A 20,959-nucleotide genomic window follows, 5' to 3' on the forward strand; every position below is an offset into this window, starting at 1 on the left:
GCGCACCCGCTCAGGGGGCGCCATCTTCGGTTGACATAGAGACATGCAGAGGGGTTGGGGGGGAGCAAAGAGAAACACAAAGTTGTTTTTAGGGGGGTGCAAGTAGTTAGTCTTTCCTAGGGTGTAAAATAGTCTAGCACCGGCCCTGTTGACGACACATTGATTGCAGCCCATGATGCCTGTGCATAGTAGTCATTAAAGAGGAGGTCCAACCTTAGCAGCATGTCAGGCTGTGCCTGGTCAATGCCAAATCAAAGGATGAAAATTACACTTCAGCAAGCATACTTAAAGCAATCAAACGAATGGTGTCAAATTGAATTAGAGATCACCAGGCACCAATCTGCACATTGGGTTCATGATCACCGAAGAAGCTGCTAACATGGCTTAACAGGCAGGTTTACCATGCTTGAGGATGCATCCCCAACCAGGTTAAGTCAAAGAAGAACAGAGGCTGGGAGAAGGACAGCCCAGAGTGAAGAGTAACATCCATTAAGTTTGAAGATGGTGTTGCTGGAACAGAGGAGAGGTGAGTAAATCTCTATAATTTACATTAATGTAATATTTGTGATATATGATGTTTTCATTTTATACGGGAGCAATTTCAGTTAAATCTTTTTTTTTTTTAATTACAGGTTCACTTTAAGAGCAGTTTTGGGAGATGTAGTCCATACCATCTGAAGTGCTGAAGGCTACCTACCATTGAGAATGCACCTAGAGAAGGGTTTGTCTTTATTGTTATAGGTAACATTTATTGGCTCACTTACAAGCGGACTAATAATTCTATAAAAATAATAATTTATTGATTTTCTTCCGCTTTAGTGTCAGTAGTCTGCGTTTATATGACTTGGTATAGGTATGGAGAACTAGAAATGTTCAGGATCTCAGTTAATGAAAATAAAGAATGTCAGTCCTTTGTGTGTTAGAAACGTATAGCTTGCCGGGAGGAATCAGATGTTTTCTGATAAATAAAAGCATGATGACAGGACTTGTATTGTCTAGAAAAACTCCAGCAAGAACTAGATGCTTAAGCAGAGTAAATGTCAGAGGACACACATGACACCTACTTAGAGGTTAAAAATGCATTTATCGACATTTACCATAGAGCACTGATTCAAAAAACATTTCAATGCACTAGCTGGCAATACTTCGGGGGCAGCCTCCAATCAGAATCTAATGATGGGGAGGAATGGAGCACTAGGACACGGCTCTCGATGGGGATACTACCTCATACTCTTTTCCTAACTTGGGGTCTATATTTTACCAAGGGACCGAACGTGTTCAACCTGCCTGCATTATCCTTCCTGAACTGGCACATGGTTACTGTTTGTTTGTATTTATTTCAACAATTTCTCTGGCATCTCCCTTATGGGGTCCCCACCTTCAAATATATATATATATATATATATATATATATAATGAATGACACTTTATTTTTGTTCCTTCTTTAGTTTATCTTGTTGAATTGGTAATCTAGGGTGTTCGGTAATGTAATCTCAACACCCATACTGCTACCGACACTGAATAATTTCCAATACAAATTTTGGATAATAAAAATGCATTTATTTATATAAATGTGTTTTCCTTTTTTTGTTACTGTATAATTTGTTAATGATTTTAGGCTTTTCTCAACGGGGAATAGTATGATTGTCTTTTACACATATGTGGTTAACTTCATACTGAACCGGTAAAGGGCAATGAGAGGTAAAGAGTTGCTGTCTATCGTTTGTGCCATTTGAGAATGTGTTAAACTTTTCAGATATCTCACCAGATATCCCACCGTTAGCTACACGCCTACAGATCACTCTACTACACTGAAAACTGTAGCGGACCACCTGGTAACCCGACCGGTTACCTCCGCTAATTCCCTTCCTTCAGCTGATCAGAAACCATTTCAAATACAAAGAGACCCATTTCCCCCCAATAACTGGATGAGACACAGTTCTGGAGGTACAACTCTGACAATCTTTATTGAAAACGGGCTTCTTTTATGCACAGGGTCTCCATTCCATTCAGAATGGAGTCCCAGGCTGGTGACGGATGGCTTACAGCAGATAACCATTTCCCGCTCTAGGAGATACCAACTGGACAATAGTTATACAAATTAAAACATAGTACATACAGGGGGACACTTAGGGGCTCCGTGGGAAGGAAAGGGGTCTCACATATCAAACACATATCACTGGATAGCCCCGGGTCCCTTTTAGGATCCCGGCTATCAGATGTACAGAGCCCAATAAATTATGGTCTAAAGTCTGGGGCTCGTACATCCCCAAAATTAGTTCCATGGAGTTGCTTGGTTTAGTCCGGTGAATTCAAACTTCGCGTCTAAACCAAGCAACAACCAATCAGCTGAAAGGGCGCAAACCATATCGCGCCAATTAGTGCTCGGGAAGGAGAGGAGTTTCGTGGCCCAATCCGAAGAAAGGGCGTGAAACTTGGTTGCACCAATCGGCCCTCGGGGAGAAGAGGGGTTTCCCCGCCCAATCAGACGAAAGGGCACGAAACTCCGTTTGGAACTTGCTCCTTCTCTGATTGGTCGCCTGCGCCCCGCAGCGACCAATCAGCGCTCCCTCGTGTCGACCAATCAGGAGAATGTCGCAAAGCCAGTTTGAATGGGAGCGCCTTCTATTCTATTATTAGTCTTCTATTAGTCGGCACAGACTTCCAGGCGACCAGCGGCGACTCTGCGGCTGTGAAGCCGACTCTCAGCCCCAGGGTCCCCGCTGGAGCTCACGTCTCTCCCCGGTGGCTGCCTCCCACTGAGGCAGACTCCGGGGAGAGCACTCCTTGGGCAGCTACGAGCCTGGCCTCGCAGCCCCCAGCTAGGGGAACAATGATTATGGCTCCTTCAGGAGTAGGTTAGGGTGATCCGGACCACCAGTACCCCAGAAGATATCCCCACCAACATCAGGGACCCATCCCTGGAGTCCCGGTGTGAAGCCCCTGCAAGGGAAGCGTCCCTCTTCGGGATCAGAACGCTCCCCGCAGTAGTCACCCAGGGGAATGCTCCCCCTGGTGGCCACCCAGGGAAGCGCTCATTAATTACTTCCCTTGCAGTTTCACACCTATGTTGCAAGTGCAAACGTTGTAATGGGGCACCAGGATGGTCCGGAGTGCACCCGTGCGGTCAAAAGGCATATTACATAGTTAAAATAAAACTACATGGGGGAACACACATTTTATAATAGGGAATCTACGAATATAGAAGAGGGCAATTCACGGACAGCCAGCGGTCCCGCCACAGAAACCTTTTAGGTCTCTACCTTACTTGGAGAACACATGCAAACATTGGGTTATTCACTAAAGTGAGAATTCCAAGTGAATTTCAAATTTTATGTTTAGAACAGCCGAACTAGAAACATTTTCTAAATAGCTAGGCTTTTAGATCAGCTACTCTGACCTTAAATTTGTAATCAACTTGGAATTCTTTAAATTTGGAATACTTAGAATTTTTTTTTTTTTTTTTTGTCAATCTGATTTTTATTAAAGGCATAAAGTATGGGATACAGAAGAGAAATCGGGGGAAACGTTTAAGTGATTTACAGCATAGGGTTGGTACGACAATACGCAAAATTAGAGTACATTTCCAAATTTTCAATGCCTCATTTTTTTTTATGTAGTGTAGTTAAACTCCAGTTTGAAAATACAAGCTATGGATCAAAGGATCCGGGTTGGTAACTCGCTAGATCATGTTAGTCAGGTGTCAGGAGACACATGGGTGAGAAAAACATTGGTTACTTATGCTAGGTATATGTTAACTTCAATATGCAAGCAGGTCTGGCTAGTTCAGCGTCAGTAGTGCTGGTCGGGTATGTTAAGCTATGAACTGGTTATGGTCTTTGGGTGTCTGAGTAAGGTACACGCTTTAAGAGTTAGAGTACATAGGCTACAGCAACGATCATAGAATTACTCGCTGAACGTAGACAAGCTAGGTCAAGTAAATAAAATAAAATAAAACATTGCTATCCATCAAGAGTGTCATCTATACTGAAGCTGAGTTACGTCGTTTAAACAGCAGGACGAACAGGAAAGGAAAGGTAAACCATCTACATGGCACACTATGGTATTGTGAGTAGTCATACCCACAGAAGTACAACAATTTGCCTGCTATATTGTCCACCAAGAGTCCATAGTTGTGGGCGGCATGTGGTGGGGCTGCGGGCTTACAGGCCATCCATCAGCCAATACCCCTGCTGGGAAAGTCTGAGCCATGTGCCGGACGGGTCAGCGAGAGGCCGGTGAGCCGCTGGTGCAAGGAAGGAGTGCTCCAGCCCCAGGCCGGAATGAAGGCCAGCACCTGTTGTCCACGGACTCGTGCTCTCTTAGTCGAGGCCGGGTCCACCCTCTGTCGGGCGCCGTGGGGAGCTCGGATGTTCTGCCGTCGCCTGCGACGGTCGGGCTTCTGGCGGTGTGGTCGGTGCCGTGGAGGTGTCCTCCGGGAGGCCTTCAGCCCGGGAAGGATTGTAGGGCGGTCTGCGATTGTCGCCTTGCGTGGTTTGCCCGTTGCGGGTCCATGCCAGCTCCGCACCTTGTCCCTCCTTACTGTGCCCACCGGGTCGGGTGGATCCCATCTACAGCGCAGTATCAGTCGCTCCCAGAGCCTTTGGAAGAGCTTGTCTAGCCTCTCAGCGTACTGCTCTGCCGTGTAGAAACTCTGGCTGCTTGGTTGGGCTGGCGCGCTTTTCTGCCGTTGAGTCGCGGCCGCCATCTTGAGAGGCCCACTGGCCGTGTTGCTCGAGCCGCGGAGTTTAGCCGGGGCTTGTGAAGTCGCTTGCCCTGGTTTGATGGATACCGGGATGACCCCCACCGGCCCAAGGGGGGGGGGAACGGGGCCCCATGTTGAGGTCGTGGCCCAGTATGGTCCCAGGAGAGCGGCCGTCTCCCCCGTGGTCCACTAGGTTCAGTGACCGGTAGGCCCTGCTGCTCTGCTCCGGTTTCCGTGGTCGGAGCTGCATGTTTCGCGCACCGTTGGGTGCCGCTTCTGGTGCTGGTTAACCCCCTCAGGTTGGTAAGCAAATATAGTCTCAGTAGGTCGCCGTGAGGGCTCAGATTATGCCCCTTGCCACCGGAGCACGCAGCATGTGCGTCCGGCCATCTTGGCGGTCAGGCCCCGCCACCCTTACTTAGAATTTTCACTGTAGACAATAACTGTATCAATCTACATCAGCATGGATCTACACACAACAGTAGCAAAATAAAGATTCTTACTTTGACTATCGATTATTAGAGACAGAAATTAACTTAATGTGATATGGAAATGGGTATTGGCATATTTTATATTCTAAATGGCAGGTGCATTGAAAATGCATAAGTAAGAGAAATCAAGATCTGTATTGATGGCAGGGATGTATTTACCACAAGGCAAACAAGGCATTTGCCTAGGGCAGCACTTTCAGGAGGGGCGCCAAAAAATGCCACCCCCAGCTCCCAGACCTTGCTTGTCGTGTGTTCTTGGGCTGTCCACCTTACTGTGAGCGAGTGAGTGTAGCTGTCAGTATGTGTCTGTGAGTGAGTGAAAGTGTGTGTCTTTCGGTGAGAATGGGTGTGCCTGTGAGTGTGTGTCAGTGTGTGTATGTCATTTTATGTGTATCTGAGAGTGTGTTCCTGTCAGTGAGTGGGTGTGTCAGTGTGTGTCTGTCAGTGAAAGTGTGTGTTGGTTAAACAGTGTGTGCCTATGACTGTATGTGTGTGCCAATGACTGTGTATCTGTCAGTGAGTGTATATCAGTGCATGTATCAATGAGGGCATGTGTCAATCAAAAAAGTGGCCTTGACACGAATTGGGGGGTCACATTTTGATTTTGGGGGTGCTCGAATTTAGTCGTGCCTAGGGCAGCACAAATCCAAAATACACCACTGATTGATGGTCCTACTTACACGTAGCTTGCAATATTTGGGTCTGAAAGCTGCTGGAGTAATGAGGTGTAAATTGTACATGTGTAGCCTCCATCAGTATGACCTACATAGTATAATGGAGCACCAACTGCCTAGGAGAAACAGTGCACATGACATTCATAACACACACCAGTTGTCATTCGTGGCAGTAGGGATATGGTATACAGAATTTGTCTATTTTCACCCACAGGGTCATTTGTAAACACAAGGACATCCGAAATACTCATAAAAGTCTGGCAAACTGTGTGTGTTGTGTTTGTGTGGTTGGTTGGCTGTATGTAATGTGTGTTCTAACTGTGGCTGATGTCTGTGGGTAGATGGCTATGTTTGATGTGTGTTGTGCATATGTATTATGTGTGTTGCTATGAGTGATGTGAATGGCTGTCTGTAAGTAGTTTTACTGTGTTGTGTGTGATGAGGTTGTTAATTGTGTCATGCCGCCCCACACATTTTTAAAAAAAAATATATATATTTTTTTTTATTGCCCCCTTTCCTGCTTGGTTTTGATATTTCTGATTTACTAGGATGTGTGACCCGCTCCCTGGTGGTTCCTTGTGGTAGGCACCTCTATCAGAGGTGGATCACTGTAAATGGTCCTTCCAGGACCATAATGAAACACATACAGGGACCAGTTCTCAGACACCAATGAGGGAGCAGAGGAAAATCTTTTGATTTCCTTGCCTGCTCACGGAGCTGCAGGGTGTCTCCTGCGAGCTGACACTCCAAGTGCATTAGGGAGGGTATTCCTGAGCACAACAAGCACACACATCTATAGCATGTAGCTTCCAATGTTTGAATGTAAGTAAACATACCATATTTCAGGATTGTTCACAATGCACTGTCCTGTAAATTGAGTTGTGACGTGGAACTGTCACCGTTTGGGGACTTTGCCTAATTTTTAAAGACCTGCTACTGTGACATCGCCGCTGGTGGAGGTCTGGTGGGGGCAGGCGTAGGTGAGTTTAACTTACCTGAACCCGTCCCATCCTCTTCCTGCCCCTGGTGCTTCAGTGCCAGGAGCTGTCACTGCTGTACTGTCATGCATGCGCAAGAGTACAGCATGGGTGATAACTGAGTGATTGACAGTTCTTAACAGCGGCAATAACACCCAGTGTCTACTGTAGAAAAAACACTAAGACAAAGTTGTCCCTACTTTTATCTTTTGACTGGGTTGTTATTTCAGTGAAATTCCACCACAGTCAATATGAGTATTTCATAAAGATTTCATATTTATGAAATTTTGTATTTGCTGGGTGGGAAGGGTGGCAGTGCCGCTTTAACCTATCGATTTACAGGTGGGTTATTCGCTCAAATAAAATTTTTAGCGAATTAAATCCAAATTGCAAAACTAAGGCTAAAATAAAAAGTTGTGACTATAGCTGTGTTGTCAACTTTTTTATGGAGCAGTTATTTTAGTCGAAATTAACCAAACCGAAAACACTGGAGAATAGTTCCATTTAGAATATTTCAGCACAAAATTAAAAATTCACATTAAGGTCTATTACCTGAAACCCCAAATTACATAAAAATCAGATTTAAAAAAAGCCAAATTACAAATCTTCCAACTTTCACTACATTTTATTTATTACAATTCGTGGTTTAGTAAATAAACCCCTTTTTAAGTCACTTTGAACTTCACCCAGTTAGTCCCATGCTGTTAGCACTGCTCTCTGTGAGTGAAGAAAGACAGACAGACAGGGCTAGCCTAACACAGTGGCCACGCCCTCCAGGCGGGCGCTTCCGGTGATGTCACTGACCGGTCGCTGAAAGGAAAAAAAAAAAAATAATAAGGAAAAAAAAAAGCAAGATGGCGGCGAAGTGTGATCGAGCTTAGATTGGAACACACTGAAGGAGAGGGTTATATCGCATTACTGGCGTTGAATCCCATCTAGTGCAGGTATGTATGGAGCTCTGACACTAAAGGTGGCCTTCAATGTGAATTTATAATAAAATACAGATTTAAATGGAGGCTATAGGGGGGGAGGGCAACAGCCGAGTCTTTTAATGATTCACATTACAGGCAGTGTCTATTAAACTGAACAAGGAGACTCATTGTAATGTGTTTATAGTATCATGGTGGAGTGATACTGAATGGGGGAGGACTATCCTTCTCATTATGCTCAGGCAGACTGAAACCTGGCATCATGGGCTATGCAGTTCTTGGTGAGGATGCTTAGCCATCCCTGTGTATATGACAGCTAGTGCAAGCCTCTGGTTGTAATAATAATAATAATCATCAGTTTTCAGAATAACCACCAGAAGTAGTTTTTTTTTTGTTCTTTGTCTTTATGTACTATAGAGCTTGCTCAATTACCTCTTTATTCCCTTTACATTTTACTAGTGGCTGCAACTCTGTTGACTTCCTTTAACCATCACTTGCAAATTCCCCAATGCCTCTTGTCTCAAATCCCCATACTATGCTTTTAGATTGTAAGCTCATGGGCTATCTAACTGAGCACTTTGTTTAACCCATTAAGGACCAAACTTCTGGAATAAAAGGGAATCATGACATGTCACACATGTCATGTGTCCTTAAGGGGTTAAAAGAGCTGCAGTGGAAAGCTCTCCGGGACAGGGCCCTATTTTTACATTTTGTATTTGTCCATGTATATTGTATGTCCTCTCTTGATTGTGCAGTGCTGCTGGATATTTTGGCGCTTTATAAACACAAGCATTAAGTAAAGAAAATATAGGGCTAATAGTTTTCTAACATGGTAGTGATATTCTAACAACAGGTAAGCTGTAGTTAAATTACGCTTGTTGAACATACATTTGGCTGTTATTTGTACAGGGATTATAGAAGCATGTTAGACAAGGTTAACAGGGTTTTCCTTTTAAGGTTCACCCATAAAGTAAGCATTGATATTGTTGCATCCCAGTTGTACTTGCATGAAGTATGTTTTTTTGTTTGTTTGTTTGTTTTTTTTTGTTTTGTTTTTTAAATACCTCAGTATATTGTGATTCTTGGCTCTTCTCTCAGGTTTATTTGCCATCGGAAATTGTAGAGAATTTGCAAGGTAATTGTAAACTAGACAAGCTGGTAAATAGGTGAATTGTAGAATTCCCAACATTTCCTAGTTTAGGGGATAACTCGAATGCAAATGCACAAGACGTTATTGACACACTAGTATAGCTTCAACTTTAATTTCAAGGGTCACATTAATTAATTATTTGAATAATCGACAAAGATTTTGTTTTTAATTACAGGAACAAGCAGTAAATCGTCTCTGGGTGATTTTTTATTTATTTTTTTATTCTCCACTTCTTCATGATGGATTACAGAATTCGTTTTTTACACGCTGAGTGAACGAGGAGTCGTTAACACCATGGAGAAGAAACGCAGAAAGAAATGAAAGCCATACACCCTGGTTGATGGCACAAAGACGCTGATATGTGGACTTCTGTTAATCCTTGAAACATACTTTATTGTTCTTCTGGCTGGACAGTGGTGGGCAAGGACTGCAGGAAGCAAATCTGTTTTTTTGTTTACTCACAGGCCGTGACTTAACCTTGTGAATTTAAAACCATACTTTTTGAACATGAGGTTTGCAAACTTCTGGCTGCAGCTGGTAGTGATTTTCTTGTGCCTGAAAAAGCACCAGAGTACTAAACCAGCAAATTCATCATATGAGCCCGGGACCTGTGGTGGCTGCTCACATCTCACTCTTAAAGTAGAGTTCTCATCTAAGGTAGTGGAACATGGTAAGCTAAATTAAGTGGTGTTCATATCGGGCATTTCCTGCTGTACTCAAAACTAATATTTCAAGATGTTGGGGACAGAAGCATAATGTATTGTTTAAACATGAAAATATGTGTGTGCTCTGAATATTTGGTCTGTAGAAATGCATACATAATCTCTAAAGCCACCTTGCAAAGTGTCCACAATTAATTGATTGACTCCAACTACCATCAATAGTTTTGCCAGACTGTATTGGAACTCTAGTCCAATAACAAATGGAAGTTCTAACATTGACACTCTTGGTCATGACACTTCTAAAATACTGATTTTCTGAAGATATGCAGGGTTGTTTACCAAAGTGAGCACATTAAAAGCAAATGTCACATTTTAGGCCAGAGTAGCTGAACTAAAAGCAAAGCTATATTGGAGAATTTTTCCAATTTGGCTATTTTAACCTTAAATTTGCAATTCTCCGTTTAGTGGATAGCCCTGATGGTGTTTCTTACCTTGTAATGTTGTTGTTCTTTGCAGGTCTGTCCTTTATTTAGTACTTTCATTTACTTGCTGACTTTGGCAGAATATGCACACTTTACAGTATTTTAAATCTCTGTGTAAACTAAAACATATTTATATACGTAGCTTTCACCAGTCTACAGAAAAGTGTAGATGGTATAGCTATTGGTATTCATTTTATTGTCTGTCACAATGAATGGCTAAGATGATTTTGCCAGGTTTCAAACATGACATACTTGAACCACTGAGCTATATCCCCTGCATATATAATAAACTCCTGCTTTGCATTCCAAAAGATATTAGCAATTGCTAATGCTAGTGTGCGCTTATTCCTAGCTTTATCTAGAACAGAGAGGTTCTTGGCTAACTATTCTTGGTGATCAGCAGAAAGTTTTTATGACAGTGTTAAAGGGACACTCCAGGCACCCACACCACTTCTGCCCATTGGAGTGGTCTGGGTGCCAACTCCTACTACCCTTAACCCTGCAAGTGTAATTATTGCAGTTTTTTATAAACTGCAATTATTACCTTGCAGGGTTAATTCCTCCTCTAGTGGCTGTCTACTAGACAGCCACTAGAGGGCACTTCCGTGTCTATAGCACAGGAAACCTGTGCTAGAGCGTCGCTGGACGTCCTCACACTGTGTGAAGACCCCCAGCGTCTCTCAATTCCCCATAGGAAAGCATTTTCAATACTTTCCTTTTGAGAGCTCTAATGCGCGTGCGGGCGGGCGGGATCAGTCTCACCCATCAGCTGACGTAAGGAAGAGGAGGAGCGGCGAGCGGAAACCAGGGGACATCGGCGTTGGTCTCAGGTAAGTGACTGAAGGGGTTTTCACCCCTTCAGCAACCGGGGGTGGGGGGTGGGAGGGAGAGGGGTCCTGCAGTACCAGGAAAAACGTATTGTTTTCCTGGCACTGGAGTGTCCCTTTAAGTAAATGATACAGGATGGTGGTGAGATGCACTTATACACCACTGGTCTAGAAATGTTTTTTATTTTCCACAAATCTTAGGTTGAAATGCAGGACATATAATATAGCAATATTGCTTGTTTGCCACTTTTCACCAAGTGACCAAAGAAAATTAAGAGAGATAAAAATGAGTTTCTATTGTGTTTGAATGATGCTTTTGAACATGGGCAAATATGTAATTTGATTTTCCTATATTAAAGGAACACTCCAAGGACCATAATCAAACGTTCAAATGAATACACACACACGTGTTAACTTGGCATACTGAAAGGGCCACTTGACCATCTGTGTTTTGTTCAGACTAGATATCTTCAGCTTCAGACTGTTGCTTATTACGCAACTCACCAAGCAACTTACTTATCACAAATATTTGCATTTTCATTTAACTCTGGGGGAACGTTCTCTCATCCACAATGTAAATTCTCTTTGATACTTTCTTACATTAGCATATCCTTTACTACTTAACGGATTACAACACATACTAGAAAATTTAATTTTCTGCGTCACTTATAAAGTAACGGTAATGTAGTCCTTCGCTCTTTAATTCACTTGAAGGTACAGTGGCGCATTCTTCATTCTGCAGAGCTCACAACAGAATTTTAATTTATGTGACGTGCAAGTCACAACATGTTTAAACTTTTATGGAGTAAGGAAATCACTAGGAATTGGGATTTCTTATTTTACTGAAATATACCGTAACTCCTGATCCCATTGGCATTCCATCTTCAAATTTGGTACAGTTAAAGAGTAATGCTATATTAAGAAGAAAAAAAAAAGTTGCCACGATATTGATTACAACTGCTTAAACATAACAATGAGTAATATCTCCTCTGAAAGAGCTCTTCTTGAAATTTCCAAAGATGCCTCAATCACTTCACTCCTATAGGTACCCTGGTTACTGAAATATGCAATGCGTTCCAGAGGAATCGCAATGTTTACATTTTGCCTAATCTTGCCTCTATTGACTGTCAGACTGACAGCCTCTTTAAAGGGACTTTCCAGGTACCCAGACCACTTCTGCCCGTTGGAGTGGTCTGGGTGCCAACTCCCACTACTCTTAACCCTGCAAGTGTAATTACCTTGCAGGGTTAACTCCACCTCTAGTGGCTGTCTAGTAGACAGCCACTAGAGGGCACTTCCTGTGCTGGAGCGTCGATGGATGTCCTCACGCTGTGTGAGGACCTCCAGCGTCGATCATTTCCCCATAGCAAAGCATTGAAAAGCATTTTCAATGCTTTCCTATGGGGAGCTCTAATGCGCATGCGCGGCATTGCCGCATTAGGTCTCCCCGCCCACCGGTTTTCACCCCTTCAGCAACCGGGGATTGGGGGGTGGGAGGGAGAGGGGACCTGCAGTGCCAGGAAAACGGATTGTTTTCCTGGCACTGGAGTTTCCCTTTAAGGTCTTCATGTTAGAATGTTTGCAGTCATCATGCTGTGCATTATGATGCCAAATACGGCTGTTAGAGAAGCATTGAATTGGTCATGTGCTGTGATTCTTGTGCATCTATTGTAGGTGCTTTTCTAAGTTGCCGAGTAACTGGCGCAAAGAGATTGTTCCAGTACTGGATTACATGTGAACTTAAAGGGACACTTCACTGACCAAATACAAAATAAACCACTTTTTTAGTAGATCTACATCCAATGAAAACATGCATGATTTTATGATTTTTTTTTTTAATTTTTTTTTCGGGGGGTTATATCTAAAAGTGATATCTTGTCTGCAGCCTTTGCAAATGCTCCCCTTCTCCCGAAGACTTTCTGTGGCTGTTGGGGTACCAATTTTCTCATTGACAGCCCGGGGTTATAACCAGGTTAATGCCAAAATGCAATTTGTTTGTAAAATAAGAGGACACACTCTTCACACATAAAGCACTTCAGCAAGCTGGACTGCTTTATGTGTGTGGAGTACTCTTTTAAAGACCTTAACCTAAAATCATAAAGGAAACTTGTTTTAAACATATATTTGTTTTAAAGTTTGATTAGTCCTTTAAGTAAACCATTACTAGTGATCTACCCTCCCCCCACCCCCTTTTCATCTTTCTTAGTCTAGGGATTGATTCAGTATTAGTAACTCTGCTTACTGTCCTGTTTTAAAAAAAATATTCTAACCTTTATAATGTGTATTTCAATGTGCCTACTCTACAGGTTTTGATAGCAATGAGTAGATAAGTATATTTTAGAGACACATAGTACCTTGTCGATAGTTTTAATTTATTTTTTTTCATTCTCAGAGTACATTGTGGCATTCAATGGATACTTCTCTGCTACTGCTCGCAGTAAGTTTATTTCCACTGCACTTAAGAGCTCAGGCATTGAAGACTGGAGAATTCTACCTAGAAATAACCCTGCCAGCAATTACCCAAGTGACTTTGAACTCATTGAAATCAAGAGTGGACAGGAAGATGGAGTGCTAACTCTGGAAAACCACCCTAATATTAAGCGTGTGACTCCCCAAAAACAAGTCTTCCGCTCTCTCAAGTTTGTGGACAGTAAGTGTGAATAAATATTTACAGGACTGGTGTTGGCCTTTGTAAACAAATATTCAAAGCAATTTGACATTTTATATATCTATTATATGATCACCACACTGCCCAAATAAAAAAAAAGTTTTAAAAAATTGTAGATAATGCCAACGAAAGCACATGTGCATTTATTTGCATTGTGGCATATCTAAAAATAGTTTGCAAAATCTGCAGCTCTCTTGTCTGCAGCCACTGCAATCCATCCCCTTCTTCCCCAGCCCAGACTTTTTGTGGCTATCTGACCACAGACTTCCCAATGGAGCTCATTGTGAAGTTTTTCAAGGCGGATACTTGGAGGAATTGCTTGCCTCTTAAAGGAGCACTCCACTGCCAAAATACAAATGAAATTTAAATCACTGTTTAACATATATATCCCAAATGAAAACTTGCATGCATTTAATTATGTATTTTTTTATTTTACTTTTTCGTTGTGGTTATATCTAAAAACCGCTTGCAAAAGCGTCAGTTCTCTTGTCTGCAATCCTTGCAATCCCCACTCAGACATTCCGTGACTGTCCAGTCGTAGACATTCCGTGACTGTCCAGTCGTAGACATTCCGTGACTGTCCAGTCGTAGACATTCCGTGACTGTCCAGTCGTAGACATTCCGTGACTGTCCAGTCGTAGACATTCCGTGACTGTCCAGTCGTAGACATTCCGTGACTGTCCAGTCGTAGACATTCCGTGACTGTCCAGTCGTAGACATTCCGTGACTGTCCAGTCGTAGACATTCCGTGACTGTCCAGTCGTAGACATTCCGTGACTGTCCAGTCGTAGACATTCCGTGACTGTCCAGTCGTAGACATTCCGTGACTGTCCAGTCGTAGACATTCCGTGACTGTCCAGTCGTAGACATTCCGTGACTGTCCAGTCGTAGACATTCCGTGACTGTCCAGTCGTAGACATTCCGTGACTGTCCAGTCGTAGACATTCCGTGACTGTCCAGTCGTAGACATTCCGTGACTGTCCAGTCGTAGACATTCCGTGACTGTCCAGTCGTAGACATTCCGTGACTGTCCAGTCGTAGACATTCCGTGACTGTCCAGTCGTAGACATTCCGTGACTGTCCAGTCGTAGACATTCCGTGACTGTCCAGTCGTAGACATTCCGTGACTGTCCAGTCGTAGACATTCCGTGACTGTCCAGTCGTAGACATTCCGTGACTGTCCAGTCGTAGACATTCCGTGACTGTCCAGTCGTAGACATTCCGTGACTGTCCAGTCGTAGACATTCCGTGACTGTCCAGTCGTAGACATTCCGTGACTGTCCAGTCGTAGACATTCCGTGACTGTCCAGTCGTAGACATTCCGTGACTGTCCAGTCGTAGACATTCCGTGACTGTCCAGTCGTAGACATTCCGTGACTGTCCAGTCGTAGACATTCCGTGACTGTCCAGTCGTAGACATTCCGTGACTGTCCAGTCGTAGACATTCCGTGACTGTCCAGTCGTAGACATTCCGTGACTGTCCAGTCGTAGACATTCCGTGACTGTCCAGTCGTAGACATTCCGTGACTGTCCAGTCGTAGACATTCCGTGACTGTCCAGTCGTAGACATTCCGTGACTGTCCAGTCGTAGACATTCCGTGACTGTCCAGTCGTAGACATTCCGTGACTGTCCAGTCGTAGACATTCCGTGACTGTCCAGTCGTAGACATTCCGTGACTGTCCAGTCGTAGACATTCCGTGACTGTCCAGTCGTAGACATTCCGTGACTGTCCAGTCGTAGACATTCCGTGACTGTCCAGTCGTAGACATTCCGTGACTGTCCAGTCGTAGACATTCCGTGACTGTCCAGTCGTAGACATTCCGTGACTGTCCAGTCGTAGACATTCCGTGACTGTCCAGTCGTAGACATTCCGTGACTGTCCAGTCGTAGACATTCCGTGACTGTCCAGTCGTAGACATTCCGTGACTGTCCAGTCGTAGACATCATAACGCAGCTCACTTAAGTAGTCCTCGCAAAGCAAGTGCTCTGGGCAGTTGCTGCAACTTGATTTGCGCTCCACTGAGTTAAACAACCAGAAAGCAACAGAACTGTTTTTCTGACAGCTAGGGGGTGTAACAAGGTTAGTATATAAAAGTGCCCATTCCAATTTAGCCCCTTAAGGACACATGACATGTGTGACATGTCATGATGCCCTTTTATTCCAGAAGTTTGGTCCTTAAGGGCTTAAACCTGCACGTTTTTTTAAATCTAAAAAATAGAACACACTCTTCACACATAAAGCTTTTCAGTAAGCCAAAGTGCTTTAGGGAAATGGAGTGTCCCTTCAAGTTTAGCTCCACTGAGCTTAACATAACTAGTTGGCTGGCAGCCATTATAGTGTAACAAGGTTGTTTTATAAAAGTGCCAATTTCATTTCAAAAGCACTTGAGCTACGGTGGTTAAGATGTTTGTACTCTTTTAAGCTTAATAGTACACTGGGTGCCAACATACCGTTAACCCCTTTTATTCCAGAAGTTTGGTCCTTAAGGGGTTAAAGGAATACTATAGGGTCAGGAACACAAACATGTATTACTGACATTGTAGTGTCAAAACCACGATTTAGTTGTCTCTCCCCCTTAGAAGGGTTAAAAACTTGCCTTATGTTATGGCCCCACCTCTGATCAACCTCCTTGGTGACATCATCAGAATGTACAATCTTTAGCCAATCCAATGCTTTCCCTATGTGAAAGCATTAGATTGGCTGAAATCAGCATGGGGCGGGGCCAAACACTGGTTTGGCCATTCAGCAGCACCTCATAGAGATGCATTGAATCAGTGCATCTCTACTAGGGAAAATTCAGCGTCTCCATGCAGATCGTGGAGACGCTGAACAGCTTTGCAGCACTGCCCCAGGAAGCACCTTCAGTGGCCATCTGAAGAGTGGCCGCGGGAGGTGTCCTTAGGGGGCAATGTAAACACTGCCTTTTTTTATGAAAAGACAGTGTTTGTATGAAAATCCCTGCAGTGAATGAGAACTACATTAAGCTGTAGTTGTTCTCTTGACTATAGTGTCCCTTTAATGCATTTGATTTTAATGAAGGTTTTGAGTTCCTTAATGTTCTGTATTTTAATATAGTCAGGTCTTTGTAGTTTGTGCAAAATAAAATATTTGCAGAATGCCTCACCTTAGCCTCACCATTTCATTCCTAAAAAATACATCCTTATCAGTGTAGCCAACCAGCTTGCATTAGAAGACCATATCCAGGCAGATACAGAGTAAGGCTTACGCTATATGTCTTTTTGTTTTTGTTTTTTTTGGCTCTCATCAGCTTGGATATAAATTAAAGGGACACTCCAGGCACCCAGACACACTTCTGCCCATTGGAGTGGTCTGGGTGCCAACTCTCGCTACCCTTAACCCTGCAACTGTAATTATTGCAATTTTCATAAACTGCAATAATTACCTTGCAGGGTTAAGTCCTCCCCTAGTGGCTGTTCACTAGACAGCCACTAGAGGGCACTTCCTGGTCCATAGCACATGTTATTCTCTGCACGCTGTGTGAGGACCTCCAGCGTCGCTAAAATCCCAATAGGAAAGCATTGAAAAGCATTTTCAATGCTTTCCTATGGAGAGGTCTAATGCGCATGCATGCGCATTAGGTCTCCCCAGCCGGCTGACGTAATGAAGGGGAGGAGCGGCGGAGGAAGAAGCAGCGACGTGGGACATGTCGCTGCATCTGGTAAGTGACTGAAGGGGTTTTAACCCCTTAAGCAACTGGGGAAGGGAGTTGGGAGGGAGAGGGGACCTGCGGTGCCAGGAAAACGGATTGTTTTCCTGGCCCTAGAGTCCCTTTTAGTGAAGAAGTTTCATTATATATTACAAGCCTATTATAACCAAACAGGTCTGCATTAGAAGAAGACTCCATTATAGGCACACAATAGTATGACGTATAGTATACTTCTACTCTTTCTTTGACTGTCTGCCACTTGGCTGTAGGTTGAATGAAGCAACTTAATTTTGTATTGCCATGAGAACATTGAACAGAGAAAACCAGCTATATAGGTTGAACTTTCTACTCCTAGTGGTAGTCACTTGAATGTTACAGAGTGGGTGGGAGGCCTAGGGTAACTGCTGTTTGTCCTGCTCACTATAGTAATGTTCTGATCACAGCTAAACCTGACATTGCATGGATTAAATGCATATATAGAAGTTGTTGTTCAAAAAGATATTTAGAAGATCTTTATTCGTACTTTTGTTAATGCACTGATTTAATCCTGGAATTCCTTCCTACTGGTGTTCCTTGCAGTTAACCATAATTATTAATGTACAATGAAGTTTCTTCATTTAGGCCTAAACCAAGCTGCAGATAGAGAAACATCAAACCGTTGATACCCTATGTCTGCCTGCATGTCCTTTCCTTCAAATGCAATCTCCTTGCCTTTAAGCAGAGGTTGAGCTCTGCATGAACAATAATAAGGAAGTATTTTTGCCTATGGTAACACAACACCACAGTCCACTCTTTTTTTTGTTTTTAATGGGCAGTATTGATTTTTGTTAGGAGCTTTCCAGTTTCTCTGACAAGCAGGCCAAGTGAGTAATTGTACAAGGACTTGTAGGCTTTTGAAGAACCTGCTCCAAATAGCTAATTTGGAACTACTTACACTGATAAGCCATTAAAACCACTCAGAAGAACATTGATTTTATTGTTATATTGGCACCTGTATAGTGGTGGGATATATTAGGGAGCACTATATGATCAGGAACACAAACATCTGTTCCTGACCCTATAGTGTGAAAATGTAATCGCCATTTAATCGCTGCACATGTGCTTTAGCACCATCCCCCAGTGCCTAGGGAGATCGGCGCAGGAATCGGGTAAGTGTTAAAAGGATTTTTTTAAACCTTTATGAGCTGGGGCGTGAAGGATGAGGGGGGACCAGAGTTGATATTGATGCCATGAACATCCCATTTCTAATGTTATTCACAAACTGGTGGGATCTAGGTACACTAAACTTAAAGGATCACTATAGTGTCAGGGAAACAAAGCGGTTTTCCAGACACTATACTGCCCTGAGGGTGCCCCCACCTGCAGGGTCCCCCTCCCGTGGCACTGAAGGGGCTGGATTAACCCCAAATGTAAACATAGCAGTTTCTCTGAAATGCTGTTTGCATCTGAAGGGTTAAAACCTGAGAAACCTGGCACCCAGACCACTTCATTGAGCTGAAGTGGTCTGGTGACTATAGTGTCCCCTTAAGTGCCTATGGTAGCAGCTCCTGTTGATAGATTAATACAAAGTACATCAGTGAAAGTAGATTTATTGCTGACTCCACTGATCAAAATTCCAGCAGAGTAGTATTATCCTCACAATTAGGTGGCTTCAGGATTTGTTTCCAGAATAAAACAGACTAGTAAAGGCACTTAAAATTCCCTTGTATTTCCCTTTCCATCCAACAGTATAACTGCTATCGGTGCATGCTTCAAAGCACTCCATAACATAGCATTCTAAACTACTGTACTTGATCTGAAAGTCAGAATTGAGGCATGCATGTAATGCAATATAACCATGCTTAGTCTTACTGCTTCATGCATGTATCTTCATGCATCTCAAATGTCTGTTTAACAAACGGAAAAGGTTAAACGACACTGTTTGACTGACTGTTCCTAGCTAGCGCTTTTTTTTATTAGGACAAGAATAGGTAATCTATGAAGTAATAAAAGGGCTTTAATTAAAAGGTTCTGTACTGTGCATACTTTATTACATGTTATTCTCTGCAGTCTGCTTCTTCAGCTTTTAATCTAAATAATAGCCAGGAGCTCTTGGTACACTGCAGTTCGTTTCCACTGAATGCAAAGTTTGAGGTTTTAATTTTAAGAATTATTCAACCCCTTCAGGACTAAACTTCTGGAATAAAAGGCAATCATGACATGTCACACATGTCATGGCACTGCAGGTCCCCACTCCCTCAAACCTCCCATCAGTGACTTACCAGAGGCAGCGACATGTCCCACGTCGCTGCTTCTTCCTCCGCCCACACTCCTCCCTGTCACCACGTCAGCCGGCGGGGGAGACCTAATGCGCATGCGCGGCAGTGCCACGCACGCGCCTTAGACCTCTCCATAGGAAAGCATTGAAAATGCTTTCCTATGGGGATTTTAGCAACGCTGGAGGTCCTCACACAGCGTGAGGACATCCAGCGACGCTATAGCACAGGAAACCTGTGCTATAGACCAGGAAGTGCCCTCTAGTTGCTGTCTAGTTGACAGCCACTAGAGGAGGAGTTAACCCTGCAAGGTAATTATTGCAGTTTTTGAAAACTGCAATAATTACACTTGCAGGGTTAAGAGTAGTGGGAGTTGGCACCCAGACCACTCCAGTGGGCAAAAGTGGTCTGGGTGCCTGGAGTGTCCCTTTAAGGGGGTTAAAGGAGCAGTATAGGGTCAGGAACACAAACTTCTATTCCTGACCCTAGAGTGTTTAAATCCACCATTTAGATGGCTTGCCCCGTTAAAAGATAATAAACTTACCTTATTTCCAGTGCTATGTAAGTCTGCCAGCGCTGGCCCAGCCCCAATCCGCCTCTTTCTGACCACATCTGAATTGATGTTTTCCTTAAAAAAAGCATTGGTGTGGCTGAGACCGTCAAGGTGGCGAGGCCAAACGCTGATTGGGCCAAACAGCATCTCCTAATAGAGATGCATTGAATCAGCGCATCTCTATGGGGAAAGTCGAGCGTCTTTATGCAGAGTGTGGAGACGCTGAATGTCCATCAATGCCCCTGGTAGCACCTCCAGTGGCCATTTGAGGGAGCAATGTAAACAATACATTTTCTCTGAAAAGGCAGTGTTTGCATGAAAAAATAATGAGCTGTAAGTTGGTCTGGTGACTATAGTGTCAATTTAAGTATGATGGATGCAGAATTGACCAAGAACTACTGTGTGTGGCCAATCTTATGGTTAAGATTTCTCTCTTAAGAACAAAAACTTGTGGTATAAACTAAGTTCTAGTAGGCAGTTTTATCTGTTTGACTCCTGCATTCACTATTAAAGGGACTCTATAGTCACCATATAAAAGCAAGAAAGACAGGTCCCCCAGCCTTTCTTCTTGCTTTTATATGAACTTTCATTAATTAAAAAAAATTTTTCGGTGTTTTTATATTAAAAACTTACCTCCGTTCCAGCGCCGAGCTCCCCGCTAGGCCGCGCCCCCTTTTTCGTCAAAATGACGAAATCGCGGGGCCCAATGGGACGGCTTCGCGCTGCACCAATCGCGTTCTTCATAGAGCGGCATTGAATGCCGCCCTATGAAGAACCTGAGCGCTTTACCGCGCATGTGCGCCGAATGCGCGTTCGCGAGCTGAGCTGTCTGACTGACAGCTCAGCTCGCTTTCTAAAATTATCAATAAGGGGGGGGGACCTTCTGTCCCCCCCCGGCCCCCACCCCTGTGCGGCGG

General features: G+C 43.5%; 2 protein-coding genes across 2 annotated transcripts in view; one reads left to right on the forward strand and one right to left on the reverse strand.

Moving 5' to 3' along the window:
• LOC134578629 (inactive hydroxysteroid dehydrogenase-like protein 1) overlaps positions 1 to 20,959 on the reverse strand; it is a 1,053,979-nt gene that overhangs the window by 22,308 nt on the left and 1,010,712 nt on the right. The gene's annotated exons all lie outside the window — the stretch shown is intronic.
• MBTPS1 (membrane bound transcription factor peptidase, site 1) overlaps positions 7,696 to 20,959 on the forward strand; it is an 82,516-nt gene continuing 69,252 nt past the window's right edge. Inside the window, exons 1-3 of the mRNA XM_063437608.1 lie at positions 7,696 to 7,791; positions 9,102 to 9,596; positions 13,290 to 13,547. Coding sequence (XP_063293678.1) covers positions 9,434 to 9,596; positions 13,290 to 13,547 — 421 coding nt within the window. The 5' untranslated portion in view covers positions 7,696 to 7,791; positions 9,102 to 9,433. The remainder of the gene's footprint in view (positions 7,792 to 9,101; positions 9,597 to 13,289; positions 13,548 to 20,959) is intronic.

The sequence above is a fragment of the Pelobates fuscus genome, chromosome 12 (genome assembly GCF_036172605.1).
Source record: "Pelobates fuscus isolate aPelFus1 chromosome 12, aPelFus1.pri, whole genome shotgun sequence".
NCBI classification, from domain to species: domain Eukaryota; kingdom Metazoa; phylum Chordata; class Amphibia; order Anura; family Pelobatidae; genus Pelobates; species Pelobates fuscus.